General features: G+C 35.4%; 1 protein-coding gene across 4 annotated transcripts in view; it reads left to right on the top strand.

The window, feature by feature from the left end:
• LOC150084446 (proteasomal ubiquitin receptor ADRM1-A-like) overlaps window positions 1-22,220 on the top strand; it is a 154,537-nt gene that overhangs the window by 84,786 nt on the left and 47,531 nt on the right. For all 4 annotated transcript variants that reach the window (XM_090376075.1, XM_090376076.1, XM_090376078.1 and 1 more), the window contains exons 4-5: window positions 6,558-6,648; window positions 13,562-13,714. In XM_090376075.1, coding sequence (XP_090232201.1) covers window positions 6,558-6,648; window positions 13,562-13,714 — 244 coding nt within the window. The remainder of the gene's footprint in view (window positions 1-6,557; window positions 6,649-13,561; window positions 13,715-22,220) is intronic.

Raw genomic sequence — 22,220 nt, 5'->3', positions numbered from 1 at the left:
CTGCGGTTACCTGAAATGGCTCATGAACAGTGCTGTAAATACTGCTGAAAGAAATAGTAAATAAAAACAAAAACGAGACTACCTTCACAACGAGATACCATTTGGCACTTCTCATATTGTGGAATTAACTTCACAACCATGATGGCATGTCTGCATTACCAGGGTACCTGCGTGCCCACTGAGAGTAAATAACAATAGTCTCCTCTACTAGAGAAGCGTTAATTAATTGAAGTAGTGCAATACCTGGTATCTCATTGTGAAGGTAGCCACAATATGAGATAAAATCTAAATGATGCCATTACACTATATATGTAGTTAAACTTATGGGTAAACTTTGGTGTATTTACACCAATATTATATAGTTAATCTCAACCCATAACATTATGCCTTGAGCATTAATATTCCAAATACTATCATTATCTTCACCATTTGGCACCTCTCATATTGTGGAATTAACTTCACAACTGTAATGGCATGTTGCATTACCAGGGTACCTGCCCGCCCACTGACGAGTGAGCTAACAAGCTCTGAAACGCGTATGTGTGATGGTGGTGTCCACTGAGAATAAATAACAGTAGTCTAGAGAAGCATTATCTATTTGAAGTAGTGCAATACCTGGTATCTCGTTGTGAAGGTAACCACAATATGAGATAAAATTTAAAGTATGCCGTTGATAAATATAGGAAAGAACAATGGGCCTAACACCGAACCCTGGGGACTTTACAACAGCAGGCCCCCATTATAACGCGGTTTGCTTTACACTGATTCGCTATAACACTGTTCTTATATTACAACCTGTATCTGACTATAACGCTGTCACAGATCACTATAACGCTCTTTTACAGATTGCATTTTGGCATATTTAACGCAATCGTTTCATTTGATGGAGTCAATAGCTTGAAAATGAATAGGAAAACAGCATTAAAACATTTCCCACGCCAACTTGAGAAATATTCCCACACTCGGTAAAATTTTATCGCACGCTAATTTAATTGCAGTACAGTGACTTGTTACGTAGTTCCGAAATCAACATTTTAAAAAATGATCAAGTATATTGCTTGTAATATTTGCGTTATATGCATTTATCCGAAGTCTAGTCATCACTCAGTACAGTATTAGACATCGTGCGTAATGGACAGTTTACTTGAACGTTGTATCATAATTAATGCAACAATGCAGTACATTTTCGAAGAGCTAATAATGACCGAAAAAGCAATGTCTGGGTGCAGTATGAAGAAGGCTATAAATGTAAGAAAAAGACTGAATTTGAAAATTAAATTAGACATTTTGAAGCGAATCGATTCCGGTCAACGATAAGCGGATGTGTGCCATAATTTAGGACTTGCAAGTTTAACTGTAAGAACAATTATAAAAAAAAAATAATTAATTTTAGAAGCGGGAAAGATAGCTGTTCCACTGCAAGCAACTAGGGCTAGGCCGACTATTAAGATTAAAATGGAAAGACTAATTTTATTGAAGATAATATTCCAATGCAGAATTCAGTTAAGTTAAATATTTAAAAAAAAAAAAAAAAAAAAAGAGAGAGAAAGAGATTAGCCAATATGATGATCTGAAGAAAACTCGCCTAAAAAAAAAAAAAAAAATGTGGAACCATTTTAAACTGGTAAGGGCTGGTTGAATAGATTTAAAATCCAGGGAGAAGCTGCAAGTGCAGATCAAGGAGCTGAAACTTTCAAAAAAGAACTTGTTAAAATTATTGAAGAGGGGTATTGTGTGTTATACTTCTCAACAAGTTTATAACGTAGATGAAGCGGGACTTTTGTGGAAACGAATGCCTAAAATAAGTTTCATATTGAATGAAAGAAGCAAAAAACATGCCAGGTTTCAAAGTGGCGAAGGATCGGTTGACTTTATTGTTGGGTAGTAACGCTGTGGGGGATTTAAAATTAATACCCCTTTTAGTTTATTTGGAAGAGGGCCAAAGTTCAACCCAAAATCACACATTTTTCATGATTAAATTCATCAATTAAATTCATTATTTTAATTGGAATTTTAAGTTTACTTTTGATACGTAAGTAGTTACCACATAATTATATACGTATGTAATGCAGAATATTTTATATGTACAAATATTTGAATATTAAATATTTTGACCAGCATTTGTGCATCTTTTCACTACCGTTTATTATTGATTAGGAAATATCCTATGGCACTTACAGCAACTCACAAATACATATGTTACCTTATGGGAATGCGGCGCTCTCTTAGCGCGGATTCACTTAGTGCTCTGTTTTTCCGGAACGAATTATCGGCGTTAAGCGGGGGTCATCTGTAATGTCATTAGTCCACCAAGAGCAGTGTCCATTAATTACCATTGTCTTCTCCCACTCAACCATACCTTTATCCATAGCAGCAACTTGCCCTTAATGCCATACTGTTCCAATTTGTACATCAGTCTTATGTGCTACAGTATAAAAAGCTTTCCTGAAATCCAAGTATATGGTATCAAAATTATTTTTTGCATCCAGTAAGTGCTGTTGTTTTTTTTTTTTTCCTTATGAATAATTGTACATCTCATGACTGAAGGTCAGCAGTTGGATGCATAGTAATTTCTTGCTTGCACCAACCAAGTGAAAAGAACTTAATTACTAAGCAAGAGAGTACACATAGTAACATAAACTGACACAAGGCTCAAATATTCAAGCAATAACATATTTAAATTTAGCATAAATAAAGAACATAACATAGTACATCTCTTCGAGAGAAAGAATCAATATATTTTTTTATGATCTGTTGTTTAAACTTATAATTCAAGCAAAAAAAAAGTTTGTTTTTTTTTTTTGTTTTTTTTTTTTGCATTATTGTTTTCAGCAAACAATTTTTAAGTAAATTACTCTTACTATGTGAGCTGTGGATCAGTTTATCACTTTTCTAAACAGCTGAGAGTGGTAGAAGAAAAATGCCTGTTGTCTGAGTACAGTTAAAAAATGTTTTATTATTGTTTAAAAATTTTATCTTGCTTGTGGAATTCAATTTTTTATTCTATTTATATTATTTTTTCTTGCTTTGTGCACATAAGTTGCCAGTTACAAAAAAGATTAACCATGGGAGCTACTTAAAAAGAAAATATTACATGCAACTTCATATTAAAAATAATGCATAAAAAAAAAAGATTTTCAGTATATTAGAAAGGTTTAACTTGAACATATACGTTTTTATATCTTTTGATTTTTTTTTTTTTTTTTTTTTTTGCAACTTAACTTAGCAAATAGTATGGAAAATGAGAGAAACTCCTGAAGTGCTTTCATGGTTTAATCTCTTCCATAAATAGTGACTTTGTTTATACATGCAAAAAATATATTTAATTCCACACAACCAAAGTAAAATTTTACAACTGTAATCAAACATATTTTTTAAAGTGCAGTATACTTACATTGTGCTCTTGCTTGGCTGCCATAAAGTAATCGGGCTAGTCAGTGGTTTTCTCAAGTGCTCTATGACTGGAGTACATAGTAGTAATTAGTAAGAATAGTTGTGTGCTATATTATGAAGTTTACGGAATGAGTTGCGTTGCTAGAAGAGAGAGACCTGTCACCTTTTCTGCTTGGATTACAGGTATCAAATTACAAGTAATTTCCAAAAATATGGATTCTCTCTCTCACATATGTGCCATTATACATAAACAACACTTTGTTTTAATGCTCCTCATATACATTGAGCTGCATGACTATTATGGTGACCAAAAGTACGTTTATTAGCATTCTGTTCAACATTCTATTCAGTTTGAGTTTGGACAATTCAGACTTGAAGATGCACCTGTGTGTCTGTGTATGCAATTTTCCAACACACGTACCCGTGTTAGAAAATTGCATGTTTTGTATTGTTAACTGTCAGTGTATTTATTAATTTATTTTATTATATATTTTTTTTATTTTCCTTTCCCACATTATAAACAGATTGGATAATGTGTGCAGCTGTAATGTGAATTATGCAGTAATTATGGAAGTGAATAAAATGTAAAATTTAAAGATGCTGTTTACTATATAATGATACTAAATTTTGCAAGTCACTAGCAAATTTTCATTATAACAGTATGTGCCTGTAGAGTTTTGTCAGTCTTATCAAATTTTACAAGCTATTCACAAGTTGCCATCACCCAATTCATACTTTGAATTTCACTGTGAACATTATTTCAAGTAATCCATACTAAAATATAATACAGGTTGAGAAACAGTAGCCACTTCAAAACTTATTGTGTTTTGAAGTTTTTATGTATAGCAAAGCACAAAGATTTAAATGCCATACTGCTTTTTTGGTTCAAACAAGTAATAGTACAGAATGCTCTAATTTCTGGTCCTCTTTTGATGTAAAAGGCACACTCTTTAGTTGTAAAATTAACTGAGAATTGAGTTTGGTTCTAATCAAGGTTGGCTGGAATGTTTAAGGAAGAGAATAGAATTTTTTTTTTTAAAGAATGTTTGGTGAATTGCAGAAGGTTTCTAATGACACAGCATCATATCAGATAACTTGTGCCTTGCTTTCACTACCAAAAACTTTGTAGCCAAGGTTAATAAGATTGTAGTTTGCACATGCAAACTACAATCTTATTAGCCATGCCTGACTTTGAGTATCTTCCAGCATCATAGACCAGTCCATTCTCATACAAGGGGCTGTTGCTAATGCAAAGCCAACTCGTTATATATATATATATATATATATATATAATATTACGGATAATATAAAGAAAATAAATCCAACAATAATACCATCAGGGACCTAAGACAACGCAAAAAAAAAAAAAAAAAATTATTATCGCTTTTTACCGACAATCTAGATGACGTCAACTGGGGCCAACCACCCAGAATGAAGGCAAAAAACGACAAGGTTCTCTGTTTCTGTGATGATCAATATATGCTAAGTAATTTAAATCTAAACCAAATATAAACCGGTATAGGCCGAAAATAAATCGAATTTAAATAAATCGAAAGATGATAAAATTTAGAAATATTAGAATCAAAGGTAAGAAATATAAGTAAAATATAAATGTAAGCATATATTAATCATCGTTGACCCGACAGAGAACGTAATTTAATGATTAAAATAAGATTAAATATATAATACATACTACATATTGACCGTATCTAGGACATAATGTAATAGTCGTCAAAATAATGTGGTGCCCCCTATGTGATGGATACGGTAAAAATAAATAATTAAATTAAATTAACGCATAGAGAAACATGCAGATAGTAAGAAGAAAAAAAAAGTTACTTTCTCTTTACATGCTTTCGCCATGATGCAGTCTAATTATAACCGCTCTGTACTTAATAAATATTTCATCTATTGATCATAGTGTGAGTTTAATGGATAAAATATAAAGTACTCAGTTGTCTATGGGTTCCATTGTTTTTGCTATATATATGAATATTTGAGCAATGCATGTTTCTCTATGCGTTAATTTAATTTAATTATTTATTTTTACCGTATCCATCACATAGGGGGCACCACATATTATTTTGACGACTATTACATTATGTCCTAGATACGGTCAATATGTAGTATGTATTATATATTTAATCTTATTTTAATCATTAAATTACGTTCTCTGTCGGGTCAACGATGATTAATATATGCTTACATTTATATTTTACTTATATTTCTTACCTTTGATTCTAATATTTCTAAATTTTATTATCATCTTTCGATTTATTTAAATTTGATTTATTTTCGGCCTATACCGGTTTATATTTGGTTTAGATTTAAATTACTTAGCATATATTGATCATCACAGAAACAGAGAACCTTGTCGTTTTTTGCCTTCATTCTGGGTGGTTGGCCCCAGTTGACGTCATCTAGATTGTCGGTAAAAAGCGATAATAATTTTTTTTTTTTTTTTTTTTTTGGCGTTGTCTTAGGTCCCTGATGGTATTATTGTTGGATTTATTTTCTTTATATTATCCGTAATATTATAGACATTATGGGTGAATTGCATGATTGCTTGCAACTGCATTGACTCATAAATATTATTTACATATTAGTTACAGTTACTTTCGTTTTAACTTTCTTTACTTTTTTATCAATAATTATATATATATATATATATATATATATATATATATATATATATATTTGTACTCCTTTGGTTCTTCACATTAAAAAATTTGTATATTCGTGGATACTTGCAAGAAGGTTAATATGATACCATTTATGAACAGTACATTTGCTGTTATGGAACTCTTCTCTTTATTCTTGCAGGCTACAGTACTACTTTTCTCCTCTTGGTGAAACTTTACAGGACCCCCCAGGCATAATGTTGTTATTGCTTTCCACTTTGCTTGACTAAGCTGAATTTCAGCTCTGCCTGATTAGTTACTTTCTCTTTACATGCTTTCGCCATGATGCAGTCTAATTATAACCGCTCTGTACTTAATAAATATTTCATCTATTGATCATAGTGTGAGTTTAATGGATAAAATATAAAGTACTCAGTTGTCTATGGGTTCCATTGTTTTTGCTATATATATGAATATTTGAGCAATTGTAGTTCCTGTAGAAATTTCCATTTTATTAAAGAACATTTTATTTGTTTTGTGTAGGTGGTGTAAGTGGCATTGGAGGGATGGCAAATTTGAGCAGCTTACTCAGTGGAAGCAGCCGTCCTTCTAGTACTCAGTCATCAACAGCTGAGTAAGTATTACTAGTTACTTTGATTGATACTTGAATTCTGTCTTCAACATGGTTCTGATGCTTTGTTTGTTTGTTATTTGGTTTTTAGTAGTATTAGCAACTAAGGCCATATTGCTCCGGGATATGCGGTGGTCATTCCCTGACCTTTCCACATCCTCCGTATTTGGTGGTCACGGGCTCGAACCCCGGTCTAATCAAGAAGCGTATGCTATGCACTGCTGCTCCTGCCCACCCGTCTACAGAGGCGCCGATGCTTTGTTTAATGTGACACATTAAAATTTAATATGTATAACACTAACAAGTTTTTAAAAGTTTTCTGTTTATCTTTGATCCTTGCTCTTCCTTTGATTTTTCAATGTGCTCATTATGAATGGGGTTTTTTAAAGAATGAATTCCTTATTCTTACAGAAATTGAAAAAAAAATTAAATTTGAATTTATATATATATTTTATTCATGTTTATCAAGGTAACCTAAATTAAATTACGGAAAAAGAACATGTGCCTTTACCAAAGGAAATCCATCAATCATCTCGAAATGACTAATTATACGAATATAGTTTCATAATCAGTGTTAACTCCTTCCTAGCACTCTGATGCCTTCTTAACAATACATAATTTTATAGGCTGATACTAGTTTTTTTTTTTACTAATACTGTGAATACTGGCCTTTATAATTCAAAAGTTCCACTAGCAATGTACTACTTTTTTTTTTATTCTGTTCACTTGTCATTTGTTGATATGAGTCTTGGGAGATGGGGGAGAGTAATAGAGAGACACAATCTCTCAGGTGTGCTTTGCATGGCCTCCAGTAAGATTAACAACTTAGAAATTACTCAAGACATCTCACAAGGAGGTGTTCAGTAAGTTATCTAATATCTCTTCTTAAGCATCTAATAAATCCCAGACAGATTACTCCTTGGGGCAGTAATCTGTTTGGGATTTATTAGATGTTTATGAAGAAGAGATATTAGATGAATTTAATAGGGAGTAATTGAGGTTTAGAGATTCTCTATTAGAAAGGATAACATCCACAACTCTACATGTAGTTGTATCTTACTGTATTGCAGCATACACCTTCAATCAAGTATAGATATCTGGCATATGTAATTTCCAGACTGTATGTGCAAAACTTGTTATGGTGCTTTTAATCCGGAAGGCATTCCACAGCAGTTTATCAGAGTATGCTAACTTAAGTTGTATTAAGCAAATCTTGGGTAGAGATTACATGATTCTGAAACTGAAATGTCTAAATTTCAATGAAGATCCACCCTGCCTATGCTAGAACATGTAACTGCTATAGTAAAAAACTGATCCAAAAATAATAATCCCTATCAGGAAGCAAAATGAATGATATTGCCTCCAACTCATATGGGCAGAGCCGTATATGTTGAAATCATCCAGAAATACCAAATGGTTGAGACACAGTCAGAACTACCAGTTATTAATACAACTAAAGCCTCCACCTCTCCGACTAAGATATCAAGAAAAAACGCTATAAAAGTTTGAACCTCTTACAAAAGAAAGTAGATACAGTTGAAAAGTTTCATTACATGGTTCCTTTCTGCAGATTTTTTGTTTAAGATAAAGGGAAGTGCATAAAAAAAAAAAAAGGAGAGAATAAAATCAAAGGTAAAAAGTACACAAATCCTTAGTACTGCAGAAACAACCCAAAAATTTAACAAGAAATGATCAAAACAGTGCAAATGGGAGCATGGCTGCCCTGACCCCCCCCCCCCATTTCTGCTATGCATATTTTACAAGTCCTTCCTTAAGGCAGTAGCATCAGTAGTCCATATAGCTATTTTTTATATATATATATATATATATATATATATCCTAATACATTCCACTAGGTGATTATATTATCTAAATGAACTGGATAATCAGCTGAATTATTGACAACCTTCCTTGAATATGCCAATGTATAGGCTTGTGGGACATCTTCAGTGGGCTTCCATAGTGTATAGTGGCTAATGAGTTCTGGATACACTGTGTAGTAATACTCATATAGATCAAAGAGGAGTAGTAACGAATAGACCTGGTGTACTGGGGTCCATGGTTGAGAGAACAAATATAGATTATAACCCAGTTTAATGTAAAATATACTAATAAGTAACAGCCAGTAGCTTTCAAGATCAACGAGTCTCTTTATCAACTGAAATTCAAATACAAATACAACGGATAAGTGCAATGAGCTGAGTGAGGCACGTTATTGTTGCTGCACGGACGTGCACTGTTTTTACTCCACTGATCATCTAGCATTAAAACGGTTGTCTCTAGGATGGGGTGTAGACGTATGCCTTTGTGGCGGTTTATTGCCTTTGGATTGTTTGATATGTTAAATGACTCTAGCCATAGGCTGTGGCGAAAGTGTCGTGAGTGGTCTACTATTTCAAAGTCATGTTTGGGATCAAAATCGTGGTTTGGTGGCCCAAAAATGTTCCGCGAATGCGGATTGGTCAGTTTCGGCAAGCCGGATTGCTCTGTCATGTTCCGTGATCCTCTGCAGCACTTGGCAAACTTACTCAAACCTTAACTCGTCAACATGCCGCCCTATCATCTATAAGAAAAGACAACTCCATCGTCGTACTTCCTGCTGATAAAGGGCGCCAGACCGTTGTATTTGACCGATCAACCTATTGAGAGAAAGCCCTGGCCCTACTACTAGACCCAAACGTATATGAACCTCTATCTGATCCACCCATTAAGGTCTTGAAACGTCTAGAGACACATGTCAATAAACTCGTCCACACATGGTTTAAAGATAAGAAGATCATGACTACAACTCAGCATCTACGTGCTACTGGCTGCCAACTATCGCAATTCTATGGATTGCCAAAGATCCACAAACCGGGTATTCCCCTCAGACCAATAGTGTCGTGCTGCAGTGCCCCAACGTATGAACTGTCCAAGCATATCGCGCGCCTCCTCTCACCTCTTGTAGGAAATACCTCACACGCCATTAAAAATAGCAGTGAATTCATCCACCTCATTAAGGACCTTTCACTCCTTGACAACACCGTCATGGCATCATTTGATGTGATTTCTTTATTCACTTCAATTCCCGTCCAACAGGCTGTGCACTGCGCCAGAAGGCTCCTCGAGAACGACTTAAGCCTCCAATCCAGGACATCACTATCCACTGATGACATCTGTACTGCCCTCAACCTATCCTCAAACATGAAGATGCTAATCAAGCAGCATCTTCATGTTTGAGGATTTAGTCTACCAGCAGGTACATGGCACTGCTATGGGTGCCCCTGTTAGTTTCGTAGTAGCCAACATCGCCATGGAAGATCTGGAGGAGCAGATACGCCTGAACCCACCTACACCTATTACAACATGGTGCAGATATGTTGACGATATTTTTACTGTAATACCATGTGGCTCTGAAACAGCACTACTGGAATACCTCAACTCCCTATCTAATTTCATCAAGTTTACTATAGAGTTAGAGGTCAACGATGCGCTCTCGTTCCTGGATGTCTTAGTGCATCGCGTAGGCCCATATCTAGAGACTTCAGTATACCACAAACCTGTGTGGTCTGGAGAATTCACCAACTACAGATCTGGCCACGCACCAAGTCATCTCAATAGCACTGCCCGCACCCTATTCTCCAGGGCTTGGAGCCAATCCAGCACTGATGCAGTTAGGCGTAACAAGATCTCCCGTGTGAAGGCGGACCTAAACAAGTGTGGTTATCCATCCCATGTGCTAAGCAGGTGCCTGTTACAGACACAAGAACTCGCATCCCACCCAAGACGGTATACCGTCCGCCTACATTCCCAATTATCCAGGCGTGTCAGGACGGATCTCAAAGATTCTTAGAAATTACATCAAATGCGTGCAGTTACCCTGCAGGAACCTACGTTCACTTGTTTCCAGATGAAGACCCCTGTCACACCTCCCTTACGCAGCAATGTAGTATATCGCATCACCTGTAGAGACTGTGACAGCTGCTACATAGGAGAAACATCAAGACGTCTCCAAGATCGCCTTAAGGAATATGACAGAGCAATCCGGCTTGCCGAAACTGACCAGTCCGCAGTCACGGAACATTTTTGGGCCACCAACCACAATCTTGATCCCAAACGTGACTTTGAAATAGTAGACCACTCAGGACACTTTCGCCACCGCCTATGGCTAGAGTCACTTAACATATCAAACAATCCAAAGGCAATAAACCGCCACAAAGGCATATGTCTACACCCCATCCTAGAGACAACCGTTTTAATGCTAGATGATCAGTGGAGTAAAAACAGTGCACGTCCGTGCAACAACAATAACACACGAATAACGTGCCTCACTCAGCTCATTGCACTTATCCGTTGTATTTCAATTTCAGTTGATAAAGAGACTCGTTAGTCTCGAAAGCTACTGCCTGTTACTTATTAGTATATTTTACCTTAAACTGGGTTATAATCTATATTTGTTCTATCAAAGAGGAGAGTTAATTGTGCAATTTTTAGAAGATAACTTTATTGATCTAAATGAAGGCTCACCTACATAAGTTCACCTAAATGATGGGTTGGTCATATGCACATGTTCACAACTGATATGACTATCTATTCAGTAGCTACACTTTCATCTTAAGTTAGGGATAACCAGTTTCCCATTACACAGTAACCACTTCGCAGTATCTGTGAATAAGCTGTTAGGGATCGGGATAACAAAAGCATATCAAATTCTAAATGAGAGCTAAATGATTTTGTGATAAACTGAGAGGAAAGTGGAAGAGAACTTGCTGAAGCCAAAAGTAAATAAGGCACATGAGGCTGACAGACTGTACCCAATTATATTGAAAGAAACAGGAAAAGAGGTAAACAAGCATTTCCCTCACCTCATGAGGGAAGTGCATGATTTGTTGTTTCTTATCTTTTTTTTTTTTTTTTTTTTTTTTTTTTTTCCCTTCTTCTTTGGCTGGTGCATCAAAAGCCTGTAGCTTCCTTGTACTACTTGGTTCTGTGTTGAGAAGGCCAGCTGCTTTAACTGAATCATGGAGATTTACTAAACAGAATAAGTGATTCTTATTCTGGTTTGTGAACTAAATGTTTTGGTGTTCTCGCAACAGATGAAGGGCTCAAAAAAGAGATTGTAACATAGTTTTATATACTATCTCCATTCCTAACTTTAATAAATTTAAGTTAATTAATGCAGTTTTAATGGCATTCATTCTCATAAGTTTTGAATTTATTGATACTCTCTCTCTCTATTTGCATCTACAGAAGTCCTTGACTCGTTGACAGCATGTTTGAAAACATAAAGAATTAAACACACTTGATCCACAAGTAATCCACCTGTTCTCAACTGATGAAGTAGTTTTCTGTGTTACAGAGAAAATCTGATATACAGCTTAAAAGCCATATCAAAAACTCTCAAAACTGCCATTACAACCAAAAATCTAGAGGAGCACAGAATGCTTTGTAGCAAAAAAAAGAACTACCCATGTCAACTGGATGCACTGCCTTAGGTTTTATGCTCCCCCCCCCCCATCCTTTCTGTACATATTGTGTACTGCATATTCAAATTCCATATCCTTTATATCTGATTGACACCATGTCTCCAATATCCCTAAAATTGCAGACACTTCCAGTTGCAAGCCTACCCTGCAATTTTTTTCTTAACATAACTCTGTACTAGTTAATTTAAATCCTCAGATTTTTTACTTTTATTATCATTAATACCAAGATGTGAAGTACCTTAAATTCACCAAATTTATTTACTATGCTCCTAGCATTAGCGTACATACAAGTATATATGCACCTGTTTTTATTCTTAATAACCCTAACGGCCCATGTATTTGCTTGTTCTCAGTTGGCCTTGAAATTCCTGACACCTTGCTTTCCCAGCTGCTGCATATTTTAATAGAAGCAGTGCAAGTTTCACTCACACTTCTTCCTGTGGCTGCTGTTACTTTAAGTGTATTTCCTCCCTGTAAAAACAGTTGCTCTTGTTAATAAGCACAGACCACTATGAGAAAAATTCTTCTCCATGAACCTTATACAGTCTTTCCAGGACCAAATTGATCAACAAGGCTCTCATTATATACTCCCTTCTATCTTGTCTGGTCAGAATTGCAGAAACTTTCAGCTGCAAGCCTATCTTGCAATTTTTTTTCTTAACATAACTCTGTACTTGTTAATTTAAATATCTCAGATTTTTTTACTTTTATTATCATTAATACCAAGATGTAAAGTATTGCATTTTCTGCCTTTAAAAAAATCTGCCCTTATCTGCTCTAACATCATCAACTTTAGCTTTGGCAGATATACCCTGGTCATTTTCCACTTGTTCCTTTTGCACAATTAATTTAATTTAGTAAAATCACAACAAAATTATGAAAGTCACCGATGTTTGCACTGAAAACACAGAAACAGAATACACAGAGAGAGATGGACACCAAATTCAGATAAATTTAACCATGTGACTTTAGAGTGAGCTGGTGAGTGACTGAAAACAAACAAGGAAACTTTTGAATGGCTAGGAATGAAAGCCTAATAGCTTACAGTTGCATTTCCTGTACAGAAATAATGCATGAAAATGCCTGAATATTACTGTATTGATATCATTAATTTAAACTTTCATTGTTAATAAAATGCATGGTATCCAATGAGAGGTGCGTTGTAAACCAGAATATCATGAATGAAAGACATCATTAATCAAGGAATCTGTGTACAATATTTTTAACCTTCTAAAAGATGTTTTTCAAATAAAATTTTCAATATTTGCCTTGTTATTATTGCTTATCTTTAATGCATGTTTATAATGTTTAATTATTTAATTTAGTCTTTACTATTGCTTAGATAGGTGTAGTGGCACTTCTTTAATATACTATTCTTAAAATGTGTTGGTTGCATGAGATCAGGTAGATTTTACTGTAATTCTAAGTGCTATCACATGACTTTTTTATAGGTTATCCCGTACCCCTACAGAAACAACTCAGACAAGTAGCACTACATCAGCTACACCTAGTATAGCCTCAGCTGCAACTACTAACCAGAGTACCAGTTCTGAAACAAGTTCTACCTCAGTAGCAAGCAGTGGTCAGCAGACACCATCAGTTCAGTTGAGTAATTTTGAAAGTTTTATTTATTTTATTACTTTTTTTTTTCTTGCTGTTATTCAAAATGACTTGTTTATTAAGAGCACGAACTTTGCCACATAGTAAAAGGTTTGTACAATTATAAATAATCTTGAACATTGTTGTGTGAAACATTTCTGTCAATTTCAGAGGGGATGCACTTAAAGCACAAACGTAGGTAACCATCCTGTGCACTTTTTTAATAGCAAACCCAAACATGCATGGTACTGGAACTTGCAGCATTCTAACACCATGTATGGCTTTAGAGGTTGAGAAGACAGAAGGTGCTTAGTGATTTGGACTTGAATTTCTGTAGAGTGCAGTTTACAAGCAATACATTTGAAGGAAGGTAGTTCTAAAGAACAGAAGTAAAAAGATAATGAAGAAGAGGGAAAGTTGGTTTGAAAAGTTTGGAGTTGAACTGGGACTGAATGTTGAAGTGAAGGCACATGTTCTGACTGGTTTGGAAGAAAGGTGGGATCAGATGGCAATTCAGAAGAACAGTGAATGAAAAATATAGAGATGTCATTCAGCAGAAATTGAACATCTGTCTTGATAGAGGAGTGAGTTTTAAGTGGTGAATCATAATTTAACCTGATTTCACTCTTTTGGATGGTCTAGAATTTTAAAGGTTTTAGGGGCAGCACCCCAGGCATGGGAACAGTATTCCATGGTAGAGTGAATTTGTACTAGTATTTTATAAGTTAATTTAGTAGCTATGATATTGAACTGAGAGTTCTTTGTTTTACCTTCTCTGTGGTCTTTAACTTTCTGAGAATTGGCAGGACTTTCGACAAAGGTAAGTGAAGCAGAATTAGAAGTATTTTAGTATTCTTTAGATCTTAATATTTGCTAAACTATAGAAAGTATATATCCAATGGAATTTTGTCGGGGGTTGGGGGGGAGGATTAAATAGTCAAAGTTTGCACATTCATAGAAACATCTTATGGAATAAACTCATAATCATCATATGCACATATGGTGGTTGGAAGTTGCTTTATCATCTCTTATGTGGTTTTTTTTTTTTTTTTTTAGTTTGTGTTAATCTGATAAACTGGTGATAATTAAATTACCATTTCTAATTAATTTAACGTATAGATAGAAGCTTAATTTTCACAATTTAATTCAATAGACCATCCGATGTTATAGTGTGAGTTTAATTGATATGTGTGTTTGGACTGGTTTGGAAGAGAACAATGTAATTACAGATGCCAATACAGAATAACAATGCCCATGAAAGTCTTTTTAGAATGTCCAATTTAGTTTATAAGAAATATTTTTCCAGTAGCTTTTTACCTTCTTTGCATTATTAGCACTAGCTTGATCTCTCTGAGGCTAATTTAAAACAAAAAGAGAAGTTGAAACTACTTACATAGTAAGCTAAAATCAATCACTTTGTCCCAAAATGCCCCTAAACCATACATAACCAAAACAGCATTGCTGAGTGGTACCATTGAGTACTTTGGAGCTCAAAGAAACTCCCTATCAGAAAATGATAGTTCCTAAAAAGAAGTTCTATAAACAATAGTTTTATAAATTTCAGCTAATTAGAACCTGTGAGCGGGGCTCTCTTTTTCAATAACACTGTCATTTGGGATGATGTATAAAACATATTTTTGTAATACGTGAGAAGCACGCCAGGGAAATGACTGCTTCGACATATTCACTTACATCACTGAACAACCATAGCATTTTACAGCCATAGATATGGGAAACTTGTGGCAATACAAACAGCTACAGAACATTAACACAGATGTAAATTATCCATTGACACAAAAATTAACTTTTGAGGCAATAAACAGCTTTCACAATTTCTCCTTGTCGTAAATTGTAGTTGCTTTTCCAGTTTGGCTGGCAATTCAGTAATTTTCTTGTTAATTATAAAAATCAATTTAAATCTTTGAGGAAGCAAGTACTGTTAATTGTATTTGAATAGAAATTGAAGGTAGGGTTTCCTCCATTGGGCCAACAAGTGCTATGTGAACTGCATGCTAACAGGGGACAACTGTAGTCCATTCAAAGTAAAGAGGAATAGAAACCACACAGATGAACATCCCATTTTGCATTCTTATAATTGCAAATGATATGAAGCTGAGAATGGCCACAGAACAGACTTCATAGAAGTGGGAATCATCAGATTTTTACTTCTCTCTCTCTCTCTCTCTCTCTCTCTCTCTCTCTCTCTCTCTCTCTCTCTCTCTCTCGCAGTGGCAATCTCCTCATCATTGGCATAGGAGATCTCTTCCATAAGGCCAAACAGGCCAGAGTCTAATGGTACAGGGGAAGTACTGCACAGAGAATGTAGCAAAACAGTCTGCCCAAATTTTGTAATGATTGCCCCTCAGAATGCTGGCATGTGGTCTGGCATTGTTGTACTGAAGGGAAAATTTTCTTTCTTTTCTGACTTCATTTGTGTAGTTTGTTTTCGGGTTCATCAGTGTCTCTACATAGCAGGCAGAATTGATCTTGTACCCCTTCCTCTACAAAGATCAATCCTTCTCTCATCCCAAAAAATGGAACACATGATTTTTCTAATGGATGTCTGAACTTTGAATTTATTCTTAATCAGTGAATCCTTGTGTCACCATTCCACAACTCCTGCTTTGACTGCTGTTTCATAGTGGTACACCCGGGTCTCATTTTTGTTGATGTTGTCAGAAAAAAAAAAAAAAAAAAAACCTGTTGCCTATGGTGTCACCACTCCAGAAGGTGAGCATGATCACATTGTATCTACTCTTTGTGGTCTAGCATCTCCAAAAATTTCCATCAAACATTGGTGGATATCAGTGGGCACATTTGGGATCAGAGTAACACATTCTAAAAGATATTTCTTGGATAAATTAAATGCCTAAGAGTATGAAGGAGTTTACGTATGCATGAGTAAGTAATGCACACACATATCATTTCTACTACCAAGGTAGTTTTAATGCATTGTTTTAATTATACCTCATAATGTGAACACCTTCACAACAAGTTGCCATGGTAGAGGGGCCAAATAGCCTTGAAACGGTGCCATCTGGGTGATGGTATCCACCGATAATAAGTAACAATAGTCTTCTCCATAGGTGAAGCCTTACTTATTCGAGGTAGTGCAATACCATGGAAACTCGTGAAGGTATTCACAATGTGAGATATAATTAAAACGATGCATTAAAAAACTACCTTGGTATTAGAAATGATGTGCATGCATTACCCATGCATAAGTATATTCCTTCACAGTAACACATTGCTGGTTCATGCACACATCAATATCACCATCCAGTTTTGACTACTGACTACTGCAGCCCTACCACTTCGCATGCAGTATTGAAACTTGCAGGATATTGGCAGTAATGTTTAAATTTTCACTTGACACTTACATTTTATATGCAACATCACATGAGTGGGGAGGAAAAATTCGAAGCATTATTTTTGGAATATCTCTTGTAATATTAACTATATATTTTGAAGAGCATTAGGTGGCTGGTTATATGCTATTCTAGTAGATAAAAGTTTTGTACAGTCATTAGTAATAACAGTAGCCTCACATCAATACAAATTGGGCATGTATAACTAGAAATTTGAAGCCAGTTGGAGTTAATGTATTGTAAAAGGAAATTACTTCACTATTCAGAATGTTCGATTGATGAAAGTTGAGAGAACAATAGAAGCAACATTAATTTAATAGAATGCCAGTTTTCATATTCCTTGTCTCTTGATAAGGAATATCAGAGCAGTCAGTTCAAAAAGTACCCACCATATACAAAATGTAAGGAAATTTGAACAATTAATTAGGCATATGTGATAAATAGTGATTGATTCATTTTATAACTCTGATTCCGTCAAAAAAGGTAACTGGGATTTTTGGCAGACTGCAATTGGAAATAGAAATCATTAATAATGGTACTAAGAAGCTAATTAATATAGGGGGGGAAGTGCCTGTACGAAAAAGATAATAATAGTAATATAGCATATGGATCAGGGACACTGCATTAGCAAAACTTACCCTACAGCCATAATGTGTATATATATAATATTGTAAGTAGAACGCGTAGATTAGATTTAATTGGTTTAAGTCGAATGAAAATACTGTATACACTGGGAGCGATATATGGAATGAGAAAGAGGAAGAAATGGACTGGAGATTAAAATAAGAAGTGAAAAAGCGACTAAAATGGAATAACATTGCGGTGTCTCACAATTTCAGTGTCATCATCAGAGGTCATCCACCGAAATTATGAAAAAGACAGCAATGTTCTTGCTTCTGTTTCTGACATGATCTGTATGCATTACAGAGACTCACAACAACAAATAAAACATAATATTAAGCATAAAGAACAGTTTCTTAAACTTACTAGAGGTTCAAAACTATAAGGTACACCCTTCTTGCTATTCCAAAAACTAGTACAAGAATTTGATTTAGTTAACATAAACAACAAATAAAACTAAGTTGTGTACCTTGGGTTTCCAAAATTTCAACACAGATCTGAGTGCACTTAGTATATTTTGTGTTGTTTTGTGTAATGTTGAAAAATAAAATAGCTTCTCCAAAATAAACAAAATAAAGTAATATAATTTCATCTTCCGTGTTCTAGGTGTACAAAATTATACATTTTTAAGCTCAGAATTCTTTCAAAATACATCTTAACCTTTGATTGAAGGAGGTGGCCACCAGTATATAATCTAGATCAGCAGTTCCCAAACTACTGTGATTTATGGACCCCTTCAAAAAAGAAAACCCAGTATTGAACACTAGATATTCTGAAAAGAAAATTAAGTTTAATGTGTGAAACAACTCAACTTTATTCTTATTTTTATACAAATACATAATAATAACTTTTTTTTATCATCATTTTGCTATATATAGAACGAATACAGGTCAACCATCACTAATCCGGCTACTGGTAATACGGTTCCACTGCTAATTTGGACATAATTTCTGCGAATGTAATTTCAAATTTCCCAGGTCAGCGCACCAACCTGCCACTACTGTTTTGGTGGCGTTGGTTGCAGCATCAGCTGTTGGTGCAAACTTGTAAACACTGGCAAGCCATTCCTACTTGTTTTTCTGCATTTATTATTATAACTTGCTCACATTTAGTCCCAGCCATGGTTCCAATGCATAAAGGAAGTGCCTCTCCATGGTGTAAAGCACAAACACTGTACATTGTCCATAACAGAAAGTTGAACAACAGAAAAAACTCAAAGCGGTGTGTCTGTGAGAAGTTTAACTTTGCTTAGTTGTAAATTTCAGCAATGTTTCTCAGTTCCTCTTATTTTAGTAATTTTCTTTTAGCCATTCCTTTTTAGATTTTTTTTTTTACAACACACTTGTACAAACTTGCAGAAAAAACAAAACACAATATGATGGATAATACAGTGTGCTTAAGAACTTGTTTTCACAAAATCTCTAACAATACTGACAAACTTATTGCGATGTTTGAGAGTTTATTTTATCGCAATTAGTTTTATTGCAGCACTCGCTGCGCATGCAATAAACTAATCGCAAACAACCTTCATATGTATGCCGTAATAGCGTCACACATATGTGGCCAACACAGCTTCTCAAGAAATAAAGTAACCTACTGGGCCACGTTGGCTACATATATGCGACACAAAAAAACTCTTTTTGATATTTTAAGCAAAAAAACAACAACACCGACATTACAATATTTATTTTAGAATTACTAATCAAATTATTTGATAAATAATTTTTGGCTCCTGGGGAATTTTTTTTCTTAAACTACCTTGGCAGTCAATGTGTTAAAGGTAAGATGAGGTGGTTAGAATGATCTGTGGAGGGGAAACCCACGAACTACCAACAAGGTATTGAGTGACCATGGCTCATTGATGCTCAAGGTGAGCAAAGGCTCTCCCGGATGGTATGTGGCAACAGATGGGCGACTGTGGTGCAACTAGCTGGTAATTGGAATGCTGGTGACTGGAGTAATGTGTCACAACACGCAGTACATTGAACCCTGCTGAAAATGGGGCTGCGTAACCGCAGGCAGCTCCTTGTGTCCATGCTAACCACAGTTCACCAGCGACAGCACCTACAATGGGCACATGAGCATCGAAACTGGACCTTGGGTGATTGGAAGAAGGTTGTCTGGTCTGACAAATCACATTTCCTGTTGTACCATGTGGATGGCTGGGTACATGTGCGTCGTTTACTTGGGGAAATGATGGCTCCTGGATGCACTGTGGGATGAAAACAAGCTGGTGGAGGCAATGTCATGCTTTGGGCGATGTTCTGCTGGGATACCCTGGGTCCAGTCATCCATGTGCCGGGCACTCTGATGTCTACCGCCTACCTAAACATCATTGCCGACACCGGGTACACCTTTCATGGCAGCGGTCTTCCCCCTCTGGCGGTGCCGTCTTTCAGCAGGATAATAAGCCATGCCACACCGCCCAAATTGTTCAACTGGTTCACGGAACATGAGGAAGACTTCCAGGTACCCTGGCCTCCAAATTCTCCAGACATCAATCCCATCGAGCATCTGTGGTTTGTGTTGGAACAGCAACTCCAATCTGCAGCACTCAATCACGGACCTTACATGAGTTAAAGGATCTGCTGGTTACATGTTAGTACCAGATTCCACAAGACACATTTAGAAACCTTGTAGCGTCCATACCTCGCCAGGTACGAGCTGTTTTGGCTGCACGTGGAGGACCAACATCATATTAGGTAGGTGGTCATAATGTTTTGACTTATAGGTGTATATCTCTTCATTTTTTTTATCAATAAACAAACCTTTTAAATGATTCCATTGCTAGCAACAACTAGTGGTCAATTTTCAGAACCATAATGGATTGGTTGAAAGTTAGAGTGAGAAATTGGTAAGTCAGCTATTTGAAATGCACATGTGTATGCATGGAAGTTACAATCGCAAATGCAGCAAGAAAGCTAATGATTATTGCAGGTAAGTACTCTATACATTTTGTTATACAATTCAAAATTATCACAATAATATTAAAATTTTCTATGTATTATACATTAAAGTTGCTTTTAGTCCATATGCAGTCTCTTTTTACCCATTAGTTCATAATGGGTAAAAAGAGTTTTACCCTTTATGAACTAACATTATGAACTTTTACCTGTTATAAAAAATACATTTTCTGTAACTTAGCAATATTGATTGCTAAGTTACAGAAAACTTTAATAGGAAGTAAATAGTTCTTTTGCAATAGTCTAAATTATTAGTCCATAAGAGTTCCAATAGTATTTTTTGACCTTGCATTTGCAGGATATATAAGGCAGTTACTAGCAGTCTATCTAACCATTGTGAAGTTGGAGGCAGAGAATTTGGTTGAAACAGAATGACTGGCCTTTGCTGAAATTGGATGCACTTGTCTAACCAAACAAAAGTGGGATCTGAATATTATTTTCTTTAGCATTTTAGACTCCCAAGTGGTAACTTCAGTTGTCATCAGTGGTAGGAAGAATATGATGTGACAAATGTTAGGAGTCAAAACTTCTGTAAAGCTTGGATCAGTGTTTCTCAAAATTTCAGCTAATAATAATTTGAGTTGTATTAAAACCCCTCTCCTGCTGGGAGTAATATAATCCAAACTGTTATTATTCTTTATTTAATCAGCAGTAGTTAAATACTTTTCTTGTAAAAGTGGATTGTTAATTAACTGAATCTGCCTTGAACAGGTGTGTGTGTGTGTGTGTGTCCATCCATCCCTTTGCAAATGCTATACAAGAGGTCCCTGTAGTCATTGAGACCATTTTCAGGTAGTACTATTACTATCACTGAATACTGCCATTCGGTTGAGCACATAGTGGTACTTTACTAATTCATTATCTGTTTGTACCCTTTGTTTGAATTTGTTTGGCATTACACCCTTTGCAAATGCTATACAAGAGGTCCCTGTAGTCATTGAGACCATTTTCAGGTAGTACTATTACTATCACTGAATACTGCCATTCGGTTGAGCACATAGTGGTACTTTACTAATTCATTATCTGTTTGTACCCTTTGTTTATCTGAGTTTGAATTTGTTTGGCATTACAGGGCTCCTGCTTTTCCCACTGCTATGAAGGGTAAGATTCTGAATAACTGTGAGAATGAAAAATTTTTGAACCTTTAACAATTAGTGTTATTAAAACATACGTTGAAAATAGGACTATAGTAATCTGCCATATGATGTTACAAGCTGTTAAAGAGCACCCTCATTGTGTTTGTTTAATTGTGTAGTTTCTGATAGGATGGAACCTAATAAATTCACTGGACTCACCAGTGTGTCATTACTTTTGCCATGCAACAGTTGAAAAAAGTACTGCTCTCAAACAATTTAATATCCTGATATATTTCAGATAGTTCTGAGGTTCTTAATTATCTTTTGATGAAGCCATTGATGGGTGTAAGGGTATATATGAGAGGCATTTGAAAAAAGTTTGTGGCCTGAGTATAAAGGGTTTATTTAAACAGTCTGGTTACTTTTCAACATGGTTTTAACAATTTTAGTCTTCAAAAGTCAATACACTTTTTCCATCAATGC

Source organism: Mastigoproctus giganteus, chromosome 6, assembly GCF_048544385.1.
Source record: "Mastigoproctus giganteus isolate SK-2022 chromosome 6, ASM4854438v1, whole genome shotgun sequence".
Classification (NCBI taxonomy): Eukaryota; Metazoa; Arthropoda; class Arachnida; order Uropygi; family Thelyphonidae; genus Mastigoproctus; species Mastigoproctus giganteus.
The sequence above is the reverse complement of the archived record's forward strand: the minus strand, read 5'-3'. Positions and strand labels throughout refer to the sequence as shown.